This window comes from Sarcophilus harrisii, chromosome 3 (assembly GCF_902635505.1).
Source record: "Sarcophilus harrisii chromosome 3, mSarHar1.11, whole genome shotgun sequence".
In the NCBI taxonomy this organism is placed as follows: Eukaryota; Metazoa; Chordata; class Mammalia; order Dasyuromorphia; family Dasyuridae; genus Sarcophilus; species Sarcophilus harrisii.
In genome coordinates, this window is record NC_045428.1 from 41,434,037 (window position 1) to 41,460,347 (window position 26,311).

A 26,311-nucleotide genomic window follows, 5' to 3' on the forward strand; every position below is an offset into this window, starting at 1 on the left:
TGAGATTCACCTCCCTGATTCTAAGAGGTGAGAAAGGCATGAATGATGAGGTCCCTTGGTAGCTAAGTGAGGTTTGACAGAGAGCCTGAATTACTGTAAACAATCTGGAAGCCAAGCTAGTCCCTGAGGTAAATGGGGAGGAGCACTGATAAGATTATAAGTGGACCTTTTGATTTTGATTAGGCCTTTTGTTACCTTAAAGTATTATTGAATTCCAATTCTTTAGTTAAAACCATCATAACTTCCAGTTATAGTATCTAATCAAAAAGTTATGATGTCAATTCATGGAGTTCTATTTTCCCCTATAAAAGAACTTACTGTCTATCCCACTAACTCTCTAACTCTTTTAGGATTAGTCTGCTTGTCACAATGGCTAACTTTTTTAGGGTGCTAATTTTTATTAGGGTTATCCCACCAGTTATTGGCATAATACTCCACTAAACTCCTCCTTTAGGAATTTAACCCACCTTATGGTGTGGGGAGTTCATTAGGAACTTACCACACCTAAATGGCATCTTCCCCTGATTAACTGTGAATTCTGCTAGGGAAGGAACTTAATTGCCAAAACTTTTTTCACTGCTAAAAACTTCTCATGAATTTAGCCTGCTTTTAGCAACACAATCAAATCTTTGTCCCTTGATTTAGAGATGGTCTAAGCCTACAAATTCTTTTGAGACATCCTATGACACCGTTCCTTAACCCCAATATATTTTTGGGTTCAAAACTCCCTCACCCCAACATTTGATGGTCAAATCCTATCACAAAGACATGGGAATGAAACAATGGAAAGTGTAAAAAAAAAAAATACAATAAATGAAAAATAAAGGGAAAAATCTTTACAAAGTAATTGTTAATTATTTCCCCAAATCTCACAGCTAACTTTAAAAGTCCAAAATCGGGTTATTGAAAGCTAAGCTGACTCAATGACCAGGGTTGGGGGAGACATCATCATCCAGTCTGCAGGTATTCAGCACATAACTCTACTACTTAAATATTAAGTACCTATTACACCTTGGGAGAGGGTGGGGGGGGGGGGGATGTGGAACTGAGATGCAATGAATCATCCCCTTGTGCTGATTAGGAACCATCTTTTTATAAAGTTGTCATGAATCCCTTCCTGAATTGGCCCATGGATGTGTTGTTATTTTGATGTATTTTTTAATAAACTTCCTTTTAATTTTCTTTCTTTTAAGTTTTGCTTTATCAGGGCCAAGATCCAAAGAGTCTGATAGCTTAAATAACTGCTGGGATTGAGAGGTAACCTAAGTGGACATCAATAGCTCTGGAGTGAGAGGATCTGGTTCAAATCTCTTCCTAATCTCTAATTATCATTATGGCTCTAGGCAAGATAACTGATCATCTCATGACACAAATGCCTCATTTCAAAATGGAAAAGACCTTCTAGCTCTAAAATAGATGACCCCATGAACGGTGGATTTGGAAGTAAATGCAGACATCACAGATAGGTTAGTGCTCTGATGACAGATGGAAGCAAAGCTTAGTACATATCTACACAATGATATACAAAGAAACTTACAAAACATTTAGAAATGTCATGTCTATTTAATCTAAGGTCAATTAAATGTTAAGAGCATGTTCTCTGATAAAGATAACTGTTGTAATCCACTGAGGGAATTAAAGGAAAAGAGAGGAAAAAAAGAGCGGAAAAAAGTCATCGATATTCATCAATAAATCAGGGGAAAAAAGACATTATATGCAATGTTGGTTCTAAGGTTTGGTTGTTTGAGATGATAAAGGGGAGAATATGAGGGGAACCAAAAGATATCAATCTAAAAATGTCTTTAAAAAAAAAAAAGGGTAAGAGACACAGAAGGACCTAGCTTAATTTCTACTGCACTCTGAGTTGATCAGATCACATATGGAATATTATATTCAGTTCTAGACACACAAGAATCATAGATTGGATTGCATAGATGCACCAAGCTTAAGGACACTTCCTACTCTAGGACACTGACTCTGTGATTACATCAGCAGAAAAATACATCTGAAAGTTACAGTTGTTATTAATTCTCTAGCAAAATTAAAAAGAAGGCATTTTTGGCCTCCAACTGGATCTAACAAGAAGGAACTAGTTAGGGACAAAGTAGAAAGGAAATCCTGAATTTCCAATAATAGAGAATGGAACAAAAATCACTTTGGAGGCTGTCCCATTAACTTGTAAAGTGGAATGGGCTGAAGCTTGAGTTGATGCAATGAGGTCGCAAGCACGTGAGGCTAAATAATAATTGGACCATATTCTATTAATATATGCTAGGAGAAAGAATGGCTCCCGCCCACTCTTTGTGCAAGTTCTGATGTATTATATAGGAAATGACGTAAGGACGACTTTGGTGGGTGGAGAGAGAGGGGCGGGGAGAGAGGAGAGAGACAGCTGGTCAGGTTCATGACGCACCCGCTCACAGTCCCCCTTCACCTCCACAAAGAATAAAGATTGAAGATTTTCCCTTAACCTCAATTCCTGACTCCGGCTGAATTTAAAATATGCGGTCATCATAGTAAAGAAAATTTTCACTATCACTACGCTTCTTCCAAGGACTGAACACTTGCCCCTGAAACTATCAAACATTTAAATAAAAATATTCATACAATAGTGACATCTTTGTAAATAATTTGCTTGTATATGTCATAGGTTACTATCTTTTAAGAATAAAGAATTTGTTTTTCCTTACAACATTTTCCCCAATACTCAAAAAGGCAAAATTCATGAACAATAACACTGGCTGACCAAGGAATGTACTTGTTCTTCTGCCCTCAAAGAACCACCTTTCTATTGTTTTAAAGAGAGAAATATAATGTTCAAGGAGTCAGCTACTTCTAATTACTCATGCTTGAGAGACAAATACTAAATAATATGTCAACTCTCATCAGTAACTTATTCCAATCTACAAGAACCAATAAAGTGACTTATTACCAAAGATTCATTTTTTTTTCAAGTGACTCAACCAAAATCTAATTTTACCATTAAAAGTTGCTAGCAAACCCTGGCAAACAAAGGGTTAATTGGGGAGGGAATAAAGTCATGTGCCCATTTAACTGTTCTTGTGTCAACAATTTAAAGGATATTGGTTTCTTCTCCATTGAACATAGTGTTGGAGATGACGCAAATGATTCTCAAACTCAGGCTGGCTCTACAAATTGCTCTTGTAGGACTTATTCTACTATGCGAATTACACACACGCACACACACACATACACACACACTCCTTTACTCCTTGCTAAAAGTCAGTCTTCATGTCTCTGAGCCTCTAAGATATAGACACGATGATAAAAAGCACTTTCAATTCTGTATGAGGTTAAGGTGCACAAAACACTGTCTATACAATCTCTCAATTAATCCTCACAGCAATCATGTTGATAAAATTATTATAGATAAGAAAAGTGAGGCTGAAAGATTAAATAACTTGCCCAGATTAAGTTACTTCATACAATCAATCAATGAGTGTATAAAGCAGAATTTGAACTTGGGTCTTCCTGACTCCAAGCTCAGAGTTTTCATCTATTATGTTTCCTATCTTAGCTGACTCTATGAAGGCTCAGGGATTTTCCTAGATCACAAAGCTCACAAAAAGCAAGTCTAGGGCAACTCAATAAAGAGGAAGATACTGAATTTTGGAATCAGGGGCACAGACTTCAACCTCAGCTGCTGCAATTTATCGGGACTGTGGAAGTGGCTGTCTTCCATCTGCAAAATGAGAATAATAACATCTGTGTGTATTCAATCATAGAGCTGTCATGAACAAGAACTCTCTGACTGATGATGGAAGCCTGGGTGATTAGGCCCATGGTACACTGCTGTTTTCAAGTGACTGGAGCGTCTGGCAAACAACCATTTTACCTACTTGATGGCTCTGATAAGACATAACCCATTAACCTTGTTTCACTCGTTAGCCAGCATTAAAATAATACAGCTTCTTATGGAGAAAGCATCCCAAATAGACACTGGACAATCATCCCACTTCCAGTAGTGTACAGTGTTTGACAAATGTTACTAAATCCAAACAACTCATAATATGTACTAGGGACCAAAGGATCACACACACAAAAATTCTTTTTCTGAGCCCTTGCATTCTCTACTTGCTAAGGTGTAAATGAATGAATGAGCAGAAAAATAAATAAATGGACGAGTAACTAATAAATGCACACATATATTTGTATACACACATACTCGCATATCTATACACATAAATACGTATATTTATGTGTCTTTTTTTTTTTAACCTTGGTAAAAAACAATTCGGGTCCTCAGCTTTTTGAAGGTCAACTTACTCAGAAGTATTCCCCTCAAAATTTCCTTTGCCCCTCCTCTTAATTATTAAGTTTTCCCATCATTCCTCAGATCTATCAAATACGTGTCCTTCCTTCCTCTGTCACTGCTACCACCTCATCTGGGCCCTTTGATGATGCTCAGAAAGATTTGTCAAAATTTCTCCAGTCTTCAGGCACCAACCTCAGCAGATAAGCTCAATAAATATTGGATTTGAAGGCTGCACTATTCAGTTTCTTTCACTTGTTCCTCATCATTCTTCTCTATCTTCACCCATCTTCCCTTCTTTCCTTCCTGTTTCAGAAAATAGAAGTGCCCCTCTCTGCTTCGCTGAGATAACTCATTAACTGTTGTCTTTAAATTTTATTTCTTCTTTTTTGTTTTTCTGAATTTGGGTGATGTGAACATTTCTGTATAAGAGAACAGTAAAAATGCTTGCGTATGAAACATTGACACTAATATGTTCGGTTTGGTTTTCTAATTTGTGAGTTCAACAAATTTAATTTGTGTCCCCAATCTCTTCCAGAGCTTTGTTCCATCACTCATTCATAAACCGTCTGCTCCACCCCCGATAGGCAGCCTCTCTCTGAAGCCCTTTGGACTGTGGTATGAGTCACTCCCTCTCTCTATCAACAGGTACAACCTTCCCATTAGTCTGCCTACTTTCCTCACATTTTCCCCTCATTTCATGTCTTCACCTCAAGGCTCCATCTCACCTTGAATTCCATACTTTGTTCCCACTGTATAATTTCACTGAGTTTCACCCCAACATATTCCTCAACATAACTCTCCCATCCTTATCTTCATCTGGCTCCTATCTCTTTGAAAACACCTCTTTCCTCTGACTCCCTTGTCCTTTCTCTACTCAGTTAAGTGTAGTTTTTCCCCCTCACCCACTTAGTTTTAAGTTTCATCTCTCCCACTCTCAAGGTTTTGTTCTCAGGATCAGAGTCTCTGGACTCATTAGTGAAAATGAGTCAGGAAGGGAGGAAGGCTGAGACAGGAAGACACTGATCTTTAGCAAGAAGTAAAAGAGTAAATAAACACTTCTGCCCAAGATGATTAGGAAAGGTAATCACCTCACTGGCACTCCTTGTATCTTGGTAACAGTTAACTCAACTGTTCAATGAGGAGAAAGCAGCACTTACTTCATAGACCTATTTAACAGTCAAAAAGCAACAAAGCTTTGCAAACTTTAAAACATCATATAAATACTGCCAATTATTCTTAACCGGCATCCTTTGGCCAATCAAGTTCTGGCCTCTCCAATCTGAAACTACTTCTGTACTTGACTTCCTAGCTATCTTTGCACAAGACATTTAGCTGTCTACCTGGGAGGAAATAATTCTTCCCCCCCTGTAACTCCTACCCAAGGGCCAGCCCCATTATGTGTCATCATTGATGGCAGCCTCATGGCTTCTGAGACCAGTTCTGGTCATATTTCATATTCAGCTATCTTCAATCAGCAGCCCGATGGCTGCACATATGCTCTATATTTCCCCTCCCACCCCTAGCTACAATCCACTTTTCAAATCATAATCAAACCGATTCAAATCACTGCCCCCTGAAAAAGAATGTATCAATCTTACCCTCAGAGGTTCCACTCATCATCACTTTAACTTTTCAAAACAAAATACTCCCCCTTTGGCTACCACACTCCCCTACTTTAGTATGTATATCCTCAGCACCTAGCACAATGGCATGAAGTAAGGCTTAGTAAAAAATTTTTAAACAAAAATTCATTAATCTCAAACTATGAGATTCTGAAACAAAAGACAAAACCAAACCCAAACTAGTTTGGACACTTCTTTTATGCTTATTCGATATCTACTATCAACTCGTAAGGAGAATATTGCTGCTATTGGAGCTCTTCTTCCAATTTAAGATAAAATTACAATTGTCTTATCATCAGCCTCTACAACTTGAGCCTTTTGAGTGTTTAAAATCTTAAAAAAAAAAAAAAAAAAAAGCATCAGGTTTCTTGTCAAATTCCAATATTGAATCTTTCCTTTCTTTGACATTTAACATTTTCAATGGATCTGTTGTTTTCAGTCACATTTGATTCTGTCATTTTTCTTGGCAAAACATGGTTTTTCATTTCCTTGTCCTGCTCATTTTTACAGAGGAGGAAACTGAGGTAAACAGGGTTAAATGACTTACGCAGAGTCACAAAGTTAGGTAAATGTGTCTGAGGCTAGATTTGAACTCATAAAGACTGCCTGATTCCAATTTCAATGCTTTATTCATTGAGGTACCTAGCTGCTCATCTGTGGCCTTATGTGGCCACTATTGTTTGTTACAACTTCCTGAAACCTGTCTTCTCACATATTCTCCAAGGGAGATTAGCCAAGAGTGTAAAACAATTTTTTAAAACTACCGTGTGCATGGAAATGGTTAATCATTTATCTTTGCTCTCCCTGGAGTTCCCTTTGCTTCCAAAAGGAACATCTTGCATCCTTGAGAGGCTTTAGGTTGACTGAGCATATAACAAAAACAACTTTAACGACATTATCAGAACAATCAATCTCATTTACTGAAATTCTGTTAATGAGATGATATAAAACTGTGCCCAACCTACCAACTTTCCTGATATGACCTAAATGGGTGACTGTACAGAAGGGAACTGTCAGTTTTTCATATCAGAAGTCCACAGTTTACAGAAAATGAACCTTTTAAGGGTTTCATTTAAGAAATATCAGATGATGAAGCATTCAAGTTTCCTGAAATCATTCCTACCATCTAAGGAAGAAAAGAAAATGGCTACCCACAGTTCTACAGATATCAGTGGGGCTTAAAAGTTAAAAGTGGGGCCCAAGATGAGCGATGTTGAAATATATTTACAGGTTTTCCTCCTCAAATAAATCATTTCCTTCAAAAGACTTATTTGGAACAGTGGAGAGGTCATTTCTCCAAGAATCCTTTCCTAACAATAGAGCTTCAATACTGAAGCTTATTCTGAAAACTCCATTTTAAAAATAAAGTTAATCTACCATTAATCTACCAAAAATAAAGAAATGTACCAGTCATATAAACATTATGTGACTAAATAGGGGGGGAAAATCTCATGTAGGGAAAATTTCATGTAGGGGAAAAAGGAGGAAAAAAAAACCTTTTAGGGTTTTAGTGATTTTCCTTATGAATTATAATTTTTGTTCCCATATAAGCACATAATTAGACAGAAATAAGTTACTTGTTAATTCTAAGATTTATTAATTAATTTATGCAGCTCAGCAATGAACAGTGCTTCATCCTTGGTAGGCTGCCAATAAATGTTTGTGGATTGATTAACCTACATATTTAGATGCAGAAAAAAAAATGTTAAGCAAAGGCAGATAATGGAACAGACCTATTAAGAATAAATATCATGGAATATTTTCTTTTCTTCCAAGAACCCAAAAGTTTTAATCTATGTTAAATATTAATATTAAGGTTATCATTATCCCAACTTTATTAATAGGACAATAGAGACAGTGCATTTAAAGAAATTGGGCACACAGTAATATCTGGAAGCTGTTTTCAGACTCTATTCGTATACTATTTATGTTCCTTCCCCTCCCCAGGAATTGTCCTCGAAAAACATGTCACTTCCTCCAAATAGGAGTTATGTATAAAATTTATTCTGTTTCCATAAAATGATAGTTATTTATACTGTATTCATATCATTCTCTTCTATAACTTAATCCCATCTCCCAGATTAAATCAAGAGATGGGATATGAGAGGAGGGGAAAGGAGGCTACCATGACTGACCAGGTGGGGACAATAATAGAGAAATAACGTACTACTAGATCCATAGGCAATAGAAATACAAGGGGTCTTTCTCCAATCTTTTCCTCTTAGAGGGGAGGAAAATTAGATCCAAAGAAAGGCAGCAATTTTCCCAGAATTACTTAAGGTATAAATAACAGCTGAGCTCACAGAACCATAGCTTTAGAGCTGGCAGGACCTTACCCAAACCTCATTCTGCAGGGACTCTGAGGCCAAGAAATGTCAAATGATTTGTTCAATATCAAAGAGTAGTAGAGTTGGACTTTTCTTCTCCATGCCAAACTATAGGCAATTTGAACCTAGACTCTTCTAAACCCTATCAAAATAACATCATGCTGCCTCCATGTTGGATAGTTGTGATAGCATTCAAGTTATATCTTTACTTACTTCTATCCAACTACTACATCTATCTATTCATCCAACTATCATCTCTTTTTATTTATCTAGCTTTCTTTCTTACCTATCATTCTATTCATCTATTTCTATCTATCCACCTATTTTTTATCCAACTATCATCCACCATTCTATCTATCTACCTATACACCTATTTATCTATCCATCCATCCATCTATATAGCTAGCTTTCTTTCTATCTCTTTCTTAACTACCTTTCTATCGATCCATTTATTTTTTAATCAAACTTATCAACCTGTCCATCTACCTACCTATTTATCTACCTATCCATCTACCTATCTATCTTTCTTTCTTTCTCTCTTCTGTATCTATCCATCTATCTCTACCCTCTCTATGTATCTAAATCTGTTTCTGTATCTGCCTGTGTGTCAGTCACTCTGCATGTCAGTCACTCTCTGTCTACAGGCAGCTAGATGATGCAGTAGAGTGCCAGGATTGAAGTTAGGAAGAATCATCTTCCTGAGTTCAAATCTGGCCTTAGACAGTTACTAGCTATGTGACTTTAAGCAAGTTGCTTAACCCTGTTTGTTTCAGCTTTCTCATCAATAAAATGATCAGAAGGAAATGATAGATCACTCCACTATCTTTGCTAAGAAAACACAAATAGGGTCATGAAAAATTGAACACTATTGAAAAATGACTGAACAATAAACATGTCTATACATCTATCATGCTTTACATCTTACAAATGCATTAACAATGAAATGAATGCAATGTTCTGAATTTTTACTTCCTAACAATTTATAAGCTTTACATGGAAATTCTGATACTGGAGCACTTGGAAAGGTGAACTGGCTGGCTTCCCCAAATGATCCTGGCTAAACATCCTGTGGCAATCTATTCCATGTTGAAAAGCTCATAATAACTCTTTCTCCACCTTGGCCTAAATAGAGCTGATCTCTCAAACTTTCTCCTTGAGCAAGGTCATGATGCAAAAAGAGGTCTCTGGAAAGTGGGTCACCATGGGGACCAGACGTGTCATCCCAGAATATGGTCCTTTCCACAATAATTGCTAATTCAATCCGTGCACGTGACTGCTTGGATATTGAATTAAAGGTATGCAGATTCTTAATGCTTAGTCAATCACTTAACCTATCAACTAGAGAGACTTCCAGGTTGTCAGGAGCTGTCAACCAGTTAAAAGTTGCCTAATAAGCCTCTCTCTTTGTGACCAGGTGATACAAACACAGTTACTGCAGCCACAGTGGGAATACCTCAAAGGACACAGTATGTGCTTAAGAAATGCTCTTTTTCTTCTTTCCTTCCTTCTTGTCTCCTTCCTTCTTTCCTTTTTTTTTTTTTTTTTTTAAATTTTCCCTCTATACTCCATCTTTTAGTGACCACATCAACTCTCCACAGATGACTCCCAGCCATATTTATACCTGCATTCTCTGGTCCCATTATCACCAACTGGATATCCAATACTGGATATGTTCAGTTAGATGTCACACAAGTGTTTCAAATTCAATATATCCACAACAGAATTCCTTTCTTTCTCCCCCCACCCCTCTCCACCCCAAATACATCTCTCTAACTTCCCTGTTTTTACAGAATCCTTTGTCATCTTTTGGAGTCAAATTTAAAACACTCATCATCCTGGATTCCTCAATTTCTCCCAACCTGTGGCTGTATACAAGCAGTTATAAAAGTATTATTTAGTCTACTACCACACCATCCCTCATGACCATCTCCTCTTCACTCACAAAGCCACTTCCCTGGCCCAGGCTCTTCTCACTTCCTGTCTTGGTTATACCAATAACTTTCTGATTCATCTCCTGGGCTCAAGTCTCTTCTTTCTCTACATGATGGTTCAAGTGATAATCCTAAAATGTCACTCTCAAGATCAAGAAGCTCCTGGTGCTTGCTACCAATAGCTACCTACTGCCTCTAGTATAGATGTGGTAGAGCCATTGTCAAGAATGATGTGAACTTGAGTCCATCCTGCTCCTATGGACAACCTTATCACATATACATATGGAGGCTAAATCCCATGGATGGTTTATCCAAGGCTTGCCCAACTCAGTCAGTCAGTAAGGATCCTAGAGATCAGTGAGCAGGCTCACTAGACACATTTTTGTCTTCCAAATACCCTTTATAGCTAAAGCACCTTCATTACCTTGTATTACCATACTCTTATTTCCTGGTATCACATCATGCAGTTGCAGATGTAGACATAATGCACATATGAGTTTGTTCTCTATGACCCTTCCTAATTCTTAAGGATGGGACCAATAAATAGTCCCTTTCCAATAACAGCCTATTCTAAATGATTTTGATTACCTTGTGTTCCTTTTTATGACATAGCCCTTGTGGCTATGATAACACATTTTGTGAGTTTTTCACATTTCAAACTGCTCTCCAAGAACCAAGTGCTTAATCAGTATCAGCTACAAACTCCTCTCCTTTGCATTTAAATACTCCACTATCTGTCTCTAGACATTACACATTAATCCCCTATGGCACAGCTTAATTGGGATTCTTGTTGTTTCTCTCATTCACACTCAGGAAGATGAGTTTTCCCAACTCCAGATCTGGTACTCTATCCACAATACCACTAGCTTTCTTCAAAACTTAACTAAAAGAACACCTCCTACATGCGAATTTTCCGAATTTTCCTATTTCTTCTTTCTCTACCTCCTTTTTTTCCTCCAGACTAGCCAACAGCATGGATTTATTTGGATCTATATTTTAGATCTATTGATTACATGCAAACCTGTAGCTTACCCCAAAAGAATGTAGGCTTCTTGAAAGCAGGGACTGTTTCATTTTTGTCTGTCTGTCTCAAATGGGCACAAGCATATGAAGGAGCTTAATAAATGCAATATACTGTTGTGGTTTTCTAGAGGGCTTCACCATGCAGCTTCTGGGAAGCAAATTCAATAGAGACCCAGCTTTGTCCCTTTTTTAGGCACCAAATAATTATGCAAAATCCTGTAGGTGTTCATCAATAAGATAGAAAACAAACTGTCTGTGACCACTCAAAAAAGTTTGTTGGGGTTTTTTTTGTCCTAAGGTTTATTGAGGGGGGAGGGGAGATATAGCTTCAATTTCTCTTTGACTCATAGAAAGTAATCATTTTGCTAATTTGCACTCCAAAAAACAAGTAACACCAGCTACATGGCTTAGGAAAATATCATGACCATGTGTACTCCATTTTTGCCACAGAGGTCATTGAAATATCAGCTAAGTTGTGATAAGCAATTTCCTGCTGGGTTCAGAAAGCATTGAGGGATCTGTCCACAAAAACTCTAACAACAAACCTTGAGGGAGGAAACAAGAGAGAGATTTAGTGAAGCAGGAAAGGAATTTTTTTTAAAAACATCATAAAAGTGAGACAGCCACTAGCAACAGAAAATGAGATGTCTTTCCACTAAATCTACACAATTATAGTTACAGAGTAAACTATCCCACACTACTGAGAAATATCAGCCTCAAAGTTTTGGGGGTAGGAGATGTCTCCATTCCAAAAGGTTAGTTTTGAGTCTATATTATCAAGAACTGACTAAGTTTATTTCAGGTGGACAGGAAGGAAGAAGAGAAGAAACGTTAATAATTTAAAGATTTCTCAGCATTTTATATACAGTATCACAAATAAACTTCCCAAAAGTATTGTGAGACAGGTACTGGGAATGTTACTCTACTCATTTTACAGCTGAGAAGACCTAGATTAAGTCTTTTGCCCCCAAGTCATATAGCTAGTTTCAGAAATGGAGATCTGAAACCATGTTATGATGTGATCCCCTGTCAGAAATAATTTATTTCCCTCCCAACCCCCCCTTGTTTAACAGACAACAAAAAAAGGGAACCTTTGTTTTTGTTAAATGAATTCTCCAAGTCCACACAGACCTTTCAGGGAAGAATTAGGATTTGACTACAAGTCTCCTGACTACTAGACTCTGCTGCCTCCCTTGGGCTGTCACATTAAAAGGTAAAGCTATAGCAAGTCAAAACAGAAGAGAGCTCCTTTCAGGAGATTTTAAGAGTAATTAGGATTAATCAGGTTCATTGGAAATCTCGCAAGTTACTCACTAAAAATTCATAGTGTGTAGAACCAGGCAGACCCCTGGCTCTGACCCCTAATAGGTATATGATCTTAAGCTAGGCGACCCTAAACAAACCATTGCTTCTAAGGTTTTCCCAGCTTACTCCCAGCTCCAAATGTGATCCTCTCAGCAAATACAGCAACGCACATACCTAAATCTCAAGAGTAAAACAAATAAACAAAACAAAAAAAAAATCTCTTACTCATTTTTTCCTACATGCAAAAGTCATCACTGAAGTCATTTTCATTCTCTCTAGCCCCACAACCTGTTTTCTTCTGAGTTTTTTTCATCGTCTATCTGGTTAACTCCCACCTTAGCCTCCCTGTTTAGTCCAGTGATCTCTGGATCCAAGATACTTCAAATACAAATTCAAAAGAGTGTCCTCCAATACCCCCATGTCACCATAGTTTCCCTCACATTCTTTCCCCTCTGTTTCTTTTTGCTTTACCCCCATCAAATTCACTCTTATCTTTCTACTTATCTTTCACCAAATATTTTGGGACATCTTTTTATTTATTTATTTATTTTCGCTGAGGCAACTGGGGTTAAGTGACTTGCCCAGGGTCACACAGGTAGGAAGCTTTTAAGTGTCTGACACCAGATTTGAACTCAAGTCTTCCTAACTTCATGGCTGGTGCTCTATCCACTGTGCCACCTAGCTGCCCCCATCTTTTTATTTTTAAATTAATGAACTAATATCACTAATGCCAACTCTCTCACTGTTAGTCCATTCACCCTCTCAACTGATGATGGTAGTGATAAGATGGAAAAAACAGCCAGTTGATAACAGGAAAAAAAGAAGAGATATAGAAGACTAGCTAATCACCATCCTAAAGTTTCAAAGTAATCTGCCATTAAGAAAGATGAGCTGACTTTATTACATTGATTTTTTTTCATTTTGAGCCAGAAATGTGGTTTTAGTGGTACCGGCTGGCTCCCAATGAGGAAATTACTCCCACTGATGCAGATTAGCATTTGCTCTCCAACTCAAGGAGACATTAGGGAGCTGACCTCATATAACCACTATTCTATATTCCACAACAAAGACAAGGAAATGGACCACAGATCGAGACCCCAGAGGCCATCTAGTCCAATTGCCTCATTTTATGGAAGAAACTAAGCCCTAGGGAAGTTAAGGACTTATCCAAGATCACACAGATGAGAACAGAGGGTAAGGCTGGCACTATTATCCCCAGTTTATATAACTGGAAAGTGAGACTGGAAAAGGTTAATGTCACACAGTAAATATCTGAGGAAAGATCTGAACTAAGGTCTTCAGAACATTAAGTCCAACACCTTCTCTATTGCTTCATCTAGTGGTCATGATTTACTAAATATCTACTGTGTGCAATGCCAATCCCACAGGATGTAAAGATAAAAAGAAACAGACATCTTACTTTAAGAAGTTTCTATTGCACTAGAATTATGTATGGAAGAACATAGATCAGTGAACTTTATCCTATATGGAAATTATATTTATTAGGTTCATATATATATGTATATATTACATAAGGAAATATATATTGCCACAATACCTTACAAATAGTAGCTGTTTGCTGACTGCCTGTAAGAAACCTCTTAGCCCCTTTCTTTACCCAAACCAAGTAGTATATCTATTTAATCCTCAACTTTAGTCTTCATCCTATCTATTAGTAAATCACAAGGTGTTTAACAATTTGCCCAGTGGTAGACATTTTTTTGTTTGTTTGTTTGGGACACTGTAAGCTCAAACATCTGAGCCAAACCTCCTAATGAAGAAGGAGCCATAAGTTTACACTGAGCATGCTCCTGGTAGAAAACTGTTAAATGTCAACACAACCATGAGCTACAACTTTAGTGAATCTGGATGGGCAACTATATCTATTCAGAGAAAGGAATAACTTTACACTTCATCACTTTGTATCATTAACATGATAATTCCTTTAAATTCTAAATGTTGACTTGATACATCATGGCAGCCAAAAACATCTTGTGGGTGCTTACCAAAAGCTTAAGGCTATTAAGAAAAGCATGAACTTTCTTCTCTGAAAGAGCCACCAGATCCGAGTTTCTACACAAAACACATTCAACTGTGTGACTTTCTTACAGTTCAGCTATTTGCATACCACCGGTTTCATCTACGTCAGATTTAAGACTTTTAAAAACCACACAGATAGGAAAGGAAAAGATTAGCACTTGTTGCAGACCAACAATGGGGAGGTTACTGGCTGGGGCCAGCAGATCATCTCTCTATGTTCCTTGAAGTTAAGCCAGAAAAACAGAGCAGAAACAATCACTCCAGGTATGTTATAAAAGATTTTTAATATGCTCTTTCTATAGAAAAGAAATGTGTGGTTTTTCTATATCCAAAGCACAGGAGGGTAGAAGTATCCAGCATATTCTAGGTTTTATTTGGAAACAGCTACATTATTGTACCAAGCTCCTCCAGAAAGACTTGGGGCAGCACATTAAGGAAGGAGCTTGATTTGAAATTAGAGAACCTGGTTTCAACTACCTACCATCTTTCTAGTTCATTATAGGTGTAAACTTGAGGAAGTCAATTAAAAATGACCTCTAAAGTCTCTTAGAACTCTGAATCTATGCCATAAGACAATTCTTCTCTCCTTCATGACTCCATTTCTCTCTTAAATATAAAGTTGTTGTTTTGTTTTTTTCCCATACTTATAAGGACAAGCAAGCTAGCTAGAAGGGTCAAAGCATTCAACCCTTTGATTTTTTAAATTCTCTGCCCTGAAGCCAGAGAAAACCTAAAGTTCTTGGCCTTCACATCTGGGTGAAGTGCTCCAAAAATGGCTCCTCTCCTCAAACACTGCTATGATTCATTTCAATAAAATTCTTCAGTGAGTTTTGTATCAGTGTCCCTGGGGGCTTTTTAATAATGGACAGTGAACAGGAAAGCTTCTATAAAAAAGGTAACAATGAGTGGGCTGAAAGAAAACTAGAATTCCTTTTCAGTGTTCCTTATATTCTCACTTGACTTAACAGTGTTTTAAATACCCATAATGCTACTAAAACGTTTTGATCATGATAATTCTGAATAGCAAGAAATCCTGAAATGTTTTTTTAATAATAATTTCCCCAATTATATGTAAGAAAATTCTGAGCATTCACTTTTTTTTTTTTACCAAATTTTTAAATTCCAAATTTTTCTCCTTCCTTTCCTCCCCTCTTCCAAAAATGGTAGGCAATTTGATATAGTTTATACATGTGCTATCATGTAAAATAAATTGTCCCATTAGTCACAGTTGGGAAAAAAGCAATACATCAAAAGGAAAAAGAAATATGAGAAAGGATACAGTAAAAAAAAAAAAAAATGCTTCAACCAGCAAAGACCAAAAATGTCTTGAGAATTGGAAAGATTATTTAATGTTCAGTCTCATTTATGTTTTAAGTAAGCTGTGTCTTTACACACACTATTGCTATTCCATGCTTGGTATAAAAAAATTGCATGAAAATATTAACTCAATTGAGTTCAACTCAGAGATACTCAAAGTAAATTAAGGCCCGGAAGAAAAGTAACTTGCTTCTAGGTCACTCTGTAAATGGCAGACAAGATATGTTCACTGACTAAATCTCCTTTCCTCCCCTGCTTTTTTTAAACATTATGTGTCAAGGTCCTAGGATGAGGTTGTAGGGTAGAATGAGCCTGGGGGTTCAGAAAGCCCAGCCCTCTCATTTTTACTCAGAGTTCAGAGTTAAATGATTTATCCACAATGATACAGGTACCAAATGGCCAGGCTAACTCCAGCCCCATTCCTCAACGACTATGGTTGAACAAGTGTTTTCTATATAATTAACCAATGGATGTATATGAAGTAACTACCATCAAATGGGGGCGGGGAGTGGTCAGGGGATACACAGAAAATAAGGGAAATAAAAATACGAGAAATTATTTGTTAGAAAAGACTAACCTGCATTAAAAAAAAAAAAAATAGAACAGTACAGGACAAAATCCATTAACTATTGGCCAGGCATTGTACCATGGCTCATAAATATAAAGATCACAAATCAGGAATATAAACTCCTCATGGAAGCTTATGTGCAATTGTCTGTGGTAGTATATAAGTTGTTTATTTCATTCTTGAGAAACCCTGGGCTCAAATATCTCACTAGCTGTGAGACGCCAAGTTGGGTATTTGTGGGGGGGGGGGGGGGAACAGAAGGAAAGAAATAAGTATATATCTAGTGCTTACTATTTAGTAAGCACTTTTATCATTATTGTCTCATCTGATCATTACAATAATCCTGGGAGATAGGTACAATTATTATCCCCATTTTATAGATGAGGAAACAGAGGAGATAAAAGTGAATGACCTGCTTAGGGTCACATAGCTAATAAGCATATAAGGTCACATTTCAACTGACTCTAAGCTTGGCACTCTAACTGACAATCTAACTGCCTCAAACTCTCTTAGTTTTACAGATAAGGAAATTATTTCCTTATCTGTAAAACTGAGAATATAGTCAATGAGAGTCACTGGTATAGATCAATGGGGAATAATACATTTAAAGCATTTTGCAAATTTCAAAACATTATGTAAATGTCTATTATTATTTATACCAGGGGGGGGGGGAGAGGGAGCAGAAGGGCAGACCATGAACACACATAAGCAAATAAAATTACACAAAGAAATTTCAAGAGAGTGAGACTCTGTCAAATAGGGAAAGACAGGACTCCTGGGAAGCAGCCCTTGATTTGTGTTGGTGAAAGGAAGTGGGGATTCTAATTCCCTAATCATGTGCTAAATGATATGGTCCAGATGGCCAAGGCCATTAGGTGTCCAGACCTGGGCACATCAGTGAGGGCTAAGGTGGTCAGTGAAGACTTCTGGGAAAAGTTTGGCTTGAAACTGATCCTTAGGATTTCAATAAATGGAGGCAAAAGCACAGAAGGATATGTGGTCACATGGCATGTCCCTCGGGGTGAGAAGGTCAAAATTATCCCAAAGGGAGGATGCACAATGGGGAAATAAAAATAGGAACCAGAGCACCTCATAATCTCACAGGGCTTTAAACCTTGTAAAGAGCTTTCCTCCTAACAATATCCTGAGGAAGGTAGAATGAGAATTCGATTTTATATAAAGAGGGAGCAGTGGCTTCTCAAAGAAGGAAAAGGACTTACTCGTCTATCATCACACAGGGGATACTGCCTCCCATCTTAACTGTTCACAGAACAATTTGGGAGCGTGGGATGTTCAGCCTTTTGATTTTATCAGTGCAAGGAGTTCCCCAGGGAGAAAATTCCTCCTCCCAATGTCAAATTGGTAAATTCTCTGCCAGCTTAATAAAGTAGCGGAAAGAAGGCTGTCCTTAGAATAAGAAAGAACTGGTTTTAAGCCGTACTTCTGACATATACTGACTGTTTCAATTACATGGAACCAAAAAGGCATATTTAATAGGCTGGGGTTTCCATTGTGGGTTCTACCAAAGGCAAAGGCCCAACAGTCTCAGGCCACTACTTTAAGAGTCAATTTGGAAAAAGATTAAAAAATAAGAAGTGAGGAAACACATCATGGGAAACCCATAATGTCTGAGAGAGGGGTGTAAGATTGAGAAGGTTGGAAATAAGTTGCATTCAAAATATCCAGATCTATTATTTCATTTACATGGAAACTTTAAATTTACATGAAATTTTATGCATTCATTACATGCACAAAAACATAAAATTTCATCAACTCCTACTCGTCCATTTCATATAGAGTAATATGTTTTTCTCTGGGCCTTTAGTAATAGTAGGGAGAATTTCCTCAGCCTAGCCTCATTATTCTCTACCAACACAATATTTTCTGAAGTAGGTCCTCTTGACCTACTAATAATAATAATTTAGAAATTTCAGTTTTTATAAGATGAAGATAATTGATTTAGACTTCAGAGGGACCTCTCAACTCTTTTTCTCTTTTTACCATTATTGGACTTTTCACTGTTAAATAAATTCAATGTTCCATCTCTTCCCCTTTAAGCATTCATACATAGCCATTCTGTACATCTCCACCCCACTGCCCTAAATTATCTCCCTTTTCTCTCCCCACCTCTCACAAGATTAAGTGACATCTTCTTGCTGAAACTCTCCTAGATTTTTGAACCCTTATTCTACTCCAGTTATTAGAATTCTGTCCTTCCTGAAATTTTCTTGGATTAATTTATCTTTATTATCCTTAATAGCACTTAAGTTCTTCAAGAACACTGAATATCTTGTGTACTGTAAGAACTCAATAAATTTCAGTTAAATTTAATTCACTTAGGCATATGCAATTTCCCATATCAATCCATCCCTGAAAACAATTATTAACTATCTACTTATCTTTCTCTATCTGTATAAACTAGATCAATATCAATATCAACACATCAGCCAGTCTCTGCTGAACATTGAGTAAATAAGAGAACAAGGCCCCTCCCCTGAAGATGTCTACCTTCCAATGGACCAAAAGTCACTTAACCACTCTAAACCTGTTTCCTCAACTATAAAATGGCGCGTTTAAGGACTCTGAATTCTAAATCAATGACTTCTCTTCTTATAAAAATTGAAATATATAAATTATTCAGTATTGAAAGAATCTAAATCAAGAGGACCTGATACAAGAAATATTCTTGTGTTTTAATCTATTAAATAATTCTGAGTTTAGCAGAGGTATCCCCATAATCACAAAATCCAATTTCGTAACTTTAGAAACCATAGTGCATCCTCCTCTCCCCCTATTTTGCAGATGAGGAAATATTCCAGTTTCTGCTTCTTCAAAGTAGAAGCAATTCTGTGATGATAGCAGCCCACAATAAATAATTAAAGATTCACATGCCAGAAGCTAATAGGCGTGGGCAGAATATTTCTCCATGCAAAGAGAAGGATTTTAACATGTGAAAATATGCTAGTTTTTTAATCAGTATAAAGCATCATGTGATCATTTGTCCCAGTATTGCCACATATTACCCTGTGGGTTTGTGGATATGTGAAGATGACTTCCCTAGGCCTTGGTTTCTACATAAATAAGGAGACAGGGCTAGATAACGTGACTTCCCATGTTCCCTTCCAGGTCTAAATTCACTATGCTATGAGCTCTTCCTTCCATCTTTAACCTACTAAAGGTCTCAGAAATGCAAAAACCCCAAAGCTTTACAAAATGTATTTTTTAGCCACAAACCAAATCATTTGAGACTCATTTCCTCTACGTTTCGGAGAATTTCAGTGTCTTTTTCGCCTCTTCAAACACACTTCCCTAGTTAGCAATGCTTACAAAAATGTAAAGGAGTATGTTTACATATGTGTGTACAGGTGGGAGGAAAAACCAGTGTGACAGCATAGACAAGCAAGATGTCATGATCTTGGACAACATCCAAAAACATTGTTGGGATCCCAAGTTCTCTACCATGTGCTCTAGTCAGATCATATGGGAAGGGATTCAAGGGATTCTCTTTTGCTACAAGTCTTGTACTCCAAGACCCCATCTCACCAGCTTTTCTAACTTGTGATTTTCTTAAATCTACTTGCAGAGCTTCTCTCCCGAGACTTTCTGGGAACCTCGAGTCTTTGCCTTTTCACAAACAAAATGCATTCCAACAGCTCTACCATTTGCATGATCTACAAAGATTTGGAGCCATTCACATATTTTTTCTATTTGATCTTCCTCGTTGGAATTATCGGGAGCTGTTTTGCAGTCTGGGCATTCACTCAGAAAGATGCAAACCCCAAGTGTGTGAGCATATACTTAATTAACTTGCTCACAGCAGATTTCTTGCTCACTCTAGCACTGCCAGTGAAAATTATTGTCGACTTAGGGGTGGCCCCATGGAAGTTAAAGATTTTCCACTGCCAAGTGACCGCCTGCTTAATCTACATCAACATGTACTTATCGATTATATTTTTAGCCTTTGTCAGCATGGATCGCTGTCTCCAATTGACACACAGCTGCAAAATTTACAGGATACAAGAGCCCGGCTTTGCCAAAATGATCTCGATAGTGGTTTGGCTGATGGTTCTCCTGATAATGGTACCCAACATGGTGATTCCCATCGATAACATCGAAGAGAAGCCGATAGTGGGCTGCATAGAATTCAAAAAAGAGTTTGGGAAGAACTGGCACGTATTTACTAATTTCATATGTGTGGCAATATTCCTAAACTTCTCAGCAATCATTTTAATATCCAACTGCCTTGTCATCCGACAGCTGTACCGAAAAAAAGACAGTGAGAACTACGCAAATGTGAAACGGGCTCTGGTCCATATATTGCTAGTAACTGGAAGCTACATTATCTGTTTTGTTCCTTACCACATTGTTAGGATCCCCTACACTCTCAGTCAAAGCAATGTCATAACAGACTGCCCAACCAAGATCTCACTCTTTAAAGCTAAGGAGGCAACTTTATTGTTAGCAGTATCAAACCTCTGTTTCGACCCTATTCTATATTATAAACTCTCTAAAGCATTCCGGTTAAAAGTGACTGAGACATTTGCGTCACAAAGGGAGACAAATGTGCACCAAGAAAACCCAAGGCGTGCAAGCAAATTATAAGGGAACCACTTTACAGAGTTCTCACAAATACCGACTGAAAAATCAATTTGGGAAGGAATAAAAGGCATTTGACTGTCAAAACCATTTCACTGGTGTTAACTTTGGCCACGGGTCAGTAGCAATACCAAATCAAACAAATGAGATTCTCTTGGTCTTCAGACATTGCCTGTAATAAAAGAAAACCAGCTTATGATTGCTGATACACCTTAACCAAAATATTTATACAAAAACCCAGCAAGTTGTGTGGAATAACAGATGCAAAACAAAGCAATACCCTTGGCATCTAAATGAGGTTTATAAAACAGACTCAGTGAATCAGCTGGAAACTGACAGTATATAGAACAGTTTTAAAGGCTCCTGGAATTACCATCTTGTTTAGAGTGACCAGAATAGTCTCAATAAAACTGTCTAGTGTCAACAGACTCATAAGAGACCCTAAGTAACCGATCCAAATAGTTCCAGTATTATCTACAAACCACCAGTGGTTGGTTTTTCAACCCATTGTTCCAATAACAGCAGTTAAAAAACTTCCCTGACTATGGGGCAATTTTCAGAATTTCCTGTATATTTCTACAAAAATCTTAAAGAAAACAATTTTGAAACAGATAATAGTAATTTGATTTTTAATAGTCTTATTTGATTATATTCTACCTGAATATAAATTCTGCAAATAAAGTTTATCCAATTTTAATAACATATAACTTTGCTATTTGCTATAAGTGAAAATGGTACAATGCTCTGCCATCAGAGCACCTGGATTAAAATCCTGTGTCAGACATAAACTTTCTGCAGGATCTTAGGGGATTTACTTAATCTCTCTGAGCCTCATTTCTTCATTTGTAAAATAAAGCAATTAGATCTGATAACCTCAAAGGGTCCTAAAGCTAGATTTATGGTCTTATAAGCCAAAGAAATCATACAATGCTATCAAATATAACATCACCACAAAACTTAACACTGTAGTAAAATCTTAAAATCTATAATAATATTAAATTACTTATCTTAATCTGAAAATCTTAAACTTTAAAATACTACAATAACATTACAAGAAAGAGATACTCAATTTTGTGAAACTGGTTCCTAAAAATAGGGCCAGGAGTGGTTGTGTTTGTCCAGTAGTAGAAAAGTCTTATTCCACAGAATATGGTACAAACGACAGAATCCTACCATTGGGAAGTAGTTCAGTATACGCAGATGTGGCAAACCATATGGTATTCCTAAACAGTACATTGAGAAGTGGGAAGATATTGGTATTTAAAGTAAAAGAACAAGTTTCTATTGGTGTTTTGGTACTCCCATTTTCCTTGTCACACAAAACACTTTCTGGGATAAAATTTGGAACTGGAAAGCACCTTAGAGATCATCTTGTCCTATATCCTCATTTTATAGAGAGAAAACTAACAACCAGAAAAATTGACTAAAATGCTTAAGATCACAAAGGGAGAAAAACAACAGGGCAGAGATTTGAGCCCAGACTTGTTAAATCCAAATCCAGCATTCTTTAATATAAGACTCTTCTGTTGACTACTGTAGACCACTTCCACATCCAAAAAGGGAAGGAGTTAAGCGATAACATCAAAATTAGAAGAACACAGAAATGGGTAGGTGGATTAAAAGCAGGGGGTATAAGGAAGGAGATGGGAAAAACTGAAGGGTTATAATGTTAAGTCTGAAGAAAAGAAGATTACAGTAATTAAACAGATTTGTTTCTTTTAAGGGTTGTTAGTGTGTTATCTATGTGGAGAACACATGTAGGCACATCTCTCTCTCTCTCTCTCTTTCTCTCTCTTACAGCCATTTCTTAAATGTTTATATAAATAATAAATAACATAAGACAACATTAATTTTTTCTTTAAAAATCTGCATAAGAATCCAATATTTTTTCAAATACCTAAATCTTTCATATAATCACCACAACCTTGTGTGGTAGCTGTGGCAGCTATTATGATACAGATTTTATAGTGAAGAGAGCCAAGATGTAACAAAATTAAGCGATCTGCTTAAATTCACATAATAATTTCATGGCTAAGACTGGATCATAAACCACATCATACCATTTAGTTGTCCCAAATATTATCTTATTCTATCAAAGACAGTTCATGTCAACCAATCAATCAATCAATACTTAAGTATTTACTATGTGCTGATAACTGAGCTGAGCTTTAGTGTAGAAATAAAAAGCAAAACAATCCCTTGTCCGTAAATACTGTGCTTGGGGAAACAGCATATGTATATATGTATGTGTATATTATATACAAAATATACACACATAGTCACAAAGAATCTAAGAGAAAAGAACAATAGCAGCTGGGGGTGGAAGTGGGGAAGAAAGACCTCCTGCAGAAGGAAATATTTGAATTTAAGCTGGAAAGAAGTCAGGTGAGGAAGAAGTACATTCTAGGCATGAAGGACAATCAAAGATACAGTGATCAGATGTGAGGAACACCGAGTGGCCTTTTTTAACATTACCATAGAGTGTGGGGGTGGAGGGGAAATAATGTATTATTTTATGTTTGAAATGCTGAATACTGAAAAGACAAAGTTTGAAATGCCAAAGACGGTTTACATTTGAAAGGCAAAAGAGCCATAGAAATTTACTGAGGCAACAGCATAGTCAGATCTGCACTTTAATACAATATAATTACATCCAAAATAAATGCAAAGCAATCTGGAGGACAGAGAAAGCACTAACAGCTAGAGAACCACAAAAGTTTTTGGATCAATTTGACTTCTGGACTCTTCAGCAATTCTACTTACTCATTATTTGCCAGTCAGTTTCTCTGGGATGCAACTTTAGGCAGAAAATTTCAGGTGGACAAGAATGGGAAGGCTAAATCATTAACCATATTTATGATTCATTTAATAGACTGACAGAATTCTCCATTTCCACTTCAAGAAGGAATACATTTTTACTTATTATCTTAACACTAGGTGATGCCATTAAACACTTTCCCATGGGTTATCATTAAGATGCAAGTGAGGAGGCCAAAACCACACTCTCAAAATTCCCACACAAATTTTCTGGCATTTGGCTCTTAATCCATACACAACCGATTTTATTCCTTCATTCCCATCTTCCACCACTGATTTTCTACTTTCAAGCCAATAAAACTCTTCTGTTACACAATACCTTTCTATATTTTATCCACTCCATGGTTATATTATAGATCTACAAAAGTGATCGTCCACATAAATTCATTTACAAAAATCAAAGCAAAAATTAACAAACACAAATTAGTGACTGAGAATTAAAATCAATCTTCCCAACACTTTCATTATTAATAATATTCAAAAGAACAAATTTCCACACTCCATCAGAACAACAACAACAACAACAACAACAACAACAACAAAAAAAAAAAAAAAAAAAAAAAAAGGACAATTCTTTTCAATGATTCCAAAATAAGTTCTGGAAATAATACTTTAAACGGCTCTAGTTCCCCAGCATCTACAACTACAGTGGCTAATCGGTCTCAGATTTGCAATAAATTTAGAGAATTCCACCAAAATAAAATTCCAGCTCAATATAACAAGTGTTCTTGAAAACAAACATCCAATACTGCATTCGATTCATTTTGATTAGAGCTAAGCATTAAGGAAGAATATGGATGCTACTTTTCCTAACCGAAATTAGAATATCATATTTTAAAAAATGCACCAGTTATCTTCCGCCAAAGGTAATTTCCCTTCCATTTCCAACTATAATCATTCACTTACCAGAGGTATAGGGAAATGTGTGGCGTATTGCAGGTGCCGGAGGAGGTCATAATTGGATGGGAATATTAATTCCCTCTGTTTTTCTCTTTTCACCATCTTCTCACTATTCACTGAAATTCTTCGGTCTAAAGATGAGTTGGCATTCTCACAGGACTCTCCAGGCATAGGAGAAAAAATCTAAGTCATGTAAAACAAATATTGAAGATTGTAAATGAAAAATCAAAATGTCAAGATTTTAATCATATATACCATTATCTCTATTTAAAAGCATGACACATGCTTCAATAATACCTTTTCTTTAGGAGGTCCCTTGGACACAAAATGCTAAATAGACATAAATTCATTCTTTTTTTTTTTTTTTTTTGAAGCAATTGGGGTAAAGTGATTTGCCCAGGGTCACACAGCTAGGAAGTGTTAAGTGTCTGAGACCACATTTGAACTCAGGTTCTCCTGACTCGAGGGCTGGTGCTCTATCTACTCCACCACCTAGCTGCCCCAAGTTCATTCATCTTGACAAATCTGCTGTCAAGAAGGCAGTAGACAGATGTTAATCCCATTTTAGAAATGAAGAGATTATCATACAGCTATATGTAATGGTAATTAGATATTAAAAACTCAAGAGAACCAGAAGCAAAAAAGATGTCCGATTATTTGGACATGTTGTATAGTTCTTTTTGGAGGGGAGATGGGCAATGGGAAAAGTTTGGAACTTGTCATTTTATTGTTATAGATCTCTCTTTTATAGAAAGTATCTCCATCAATATAGATCGGTAAATCATGTGTAACTGACAGAGTTAATCTAAGAGCATTGGCAAGTTAAATGACTTGTCCAGAATCACAAAAAAGGGTATGTAACAGGGACAAATCTTGAACTCAAGTCAATTCTGCCCCTCTAAATACAAATTAAATGTATAAATAATTGTTTTAGGGAAATTATTTGATAGTCATGAAATAAACCACCTGGTTTATGCTAAGAAGTACTAATTGAGATTTATGGAGAGAAAACATCTGGAAAGAAAACAGCAAGATAGAAAACCAACAGACCAGAATCAGGAAAAGGTATTATCCAGAAGCTGAAAATGGATTAACAAAGACTGTGCAGGATTGCTGTTACACTTACACTGTTCTGATAGGATAACGAGTGATGATGATGGTGGAGAGATGAAGTGAAAGGTCTATCTATAATGATCTCTCAGCTGCTCTGATGCGGTCAGAGGCAAGAGACACAAAATGAAAGACAGGAACTGATACATTAGTGACACTATCAGAGGCAAAGACAGGAGAATATTCATAGAACAAGCACAAAATCACTCTGGGGCATGTAACAAGCAACAAGAAGATGGAGACAAGTCGGGGGGAATTGAGTCAAGAGAATGGAAAAGTGGAACCTACTGGAAATTCTGAACCAAAGTCAGTTTTAAAGTCACTCTTGTCTACGTCATCAAAAATATTAGCGGTTCCTGAGTCAATGCCCATATGTTCCATAATGTTATGTTCCTGATAGCAGTCAGAGAAAGAAAATCACAATGTAAACTGTGTGTACTTATTCACAAACAGAAGCTATAAAATATGATGGTATTCTT

At 36.8% G+C, this 26,311-nt stretch overlaps 2 protein-coding genes across 15 annotated transcripts in view; one reads left to right on the forward strand and one right to left on the reverse strand.

Moving 5' to 3' along the window:
* MED12L (mediator complex subunit 12L) overlaps positions 1 to 26,311 on the reverse strand; it is a 370,226-nt gene that overhangs the window by 218,143 nt on the left and 125,772 nt on the right. For 10 of the 14 annotated variants that reach the window (XM_031957753.1, XM_031957757.1, XM_031957758.1 and 7 more), the window contains 2 exons: positions 26,121 to 26,225; positions 24,729 to 24,905 (listed from right to left, as the gene is read on the reverse strand). In XM_031957753.1, the coding sequence (XP_031813613.1) occupies positions 24,729 to 24,905; positions 26,121 to 26,225 (282 nt within the window). The remainder of the gene's footprint in view (positions 1 to 24,728; positions 24,906 to 26,120; positions 26,226 to 26,311) is intronic. The other 4 variants (XM_031957761.1, XM_031957765.1, XM_031957764.1 and 1 more) reach the window with 1 other exon arrangement.
* Positions 14,706 to 21,415, forward strand: GPR171 (G protein-coupled receptor 171). Its single transcript, XM_003766055.4, has 2 exons — positions 14,706 to 14,788; positions 19,993 to 21,415. Exon 2 carries the CDS (start codon positions 20,049 to 20,051, stop codon positions 21,009 to 21,011), a length of 963 nt encoding a protein of 320 aa, XP_003766103.1. The 5' UTR covers positions 14,706 to 14,788; positions 19,993 to 20,048; the 3' UTR covers positions 21,012 to 21,415.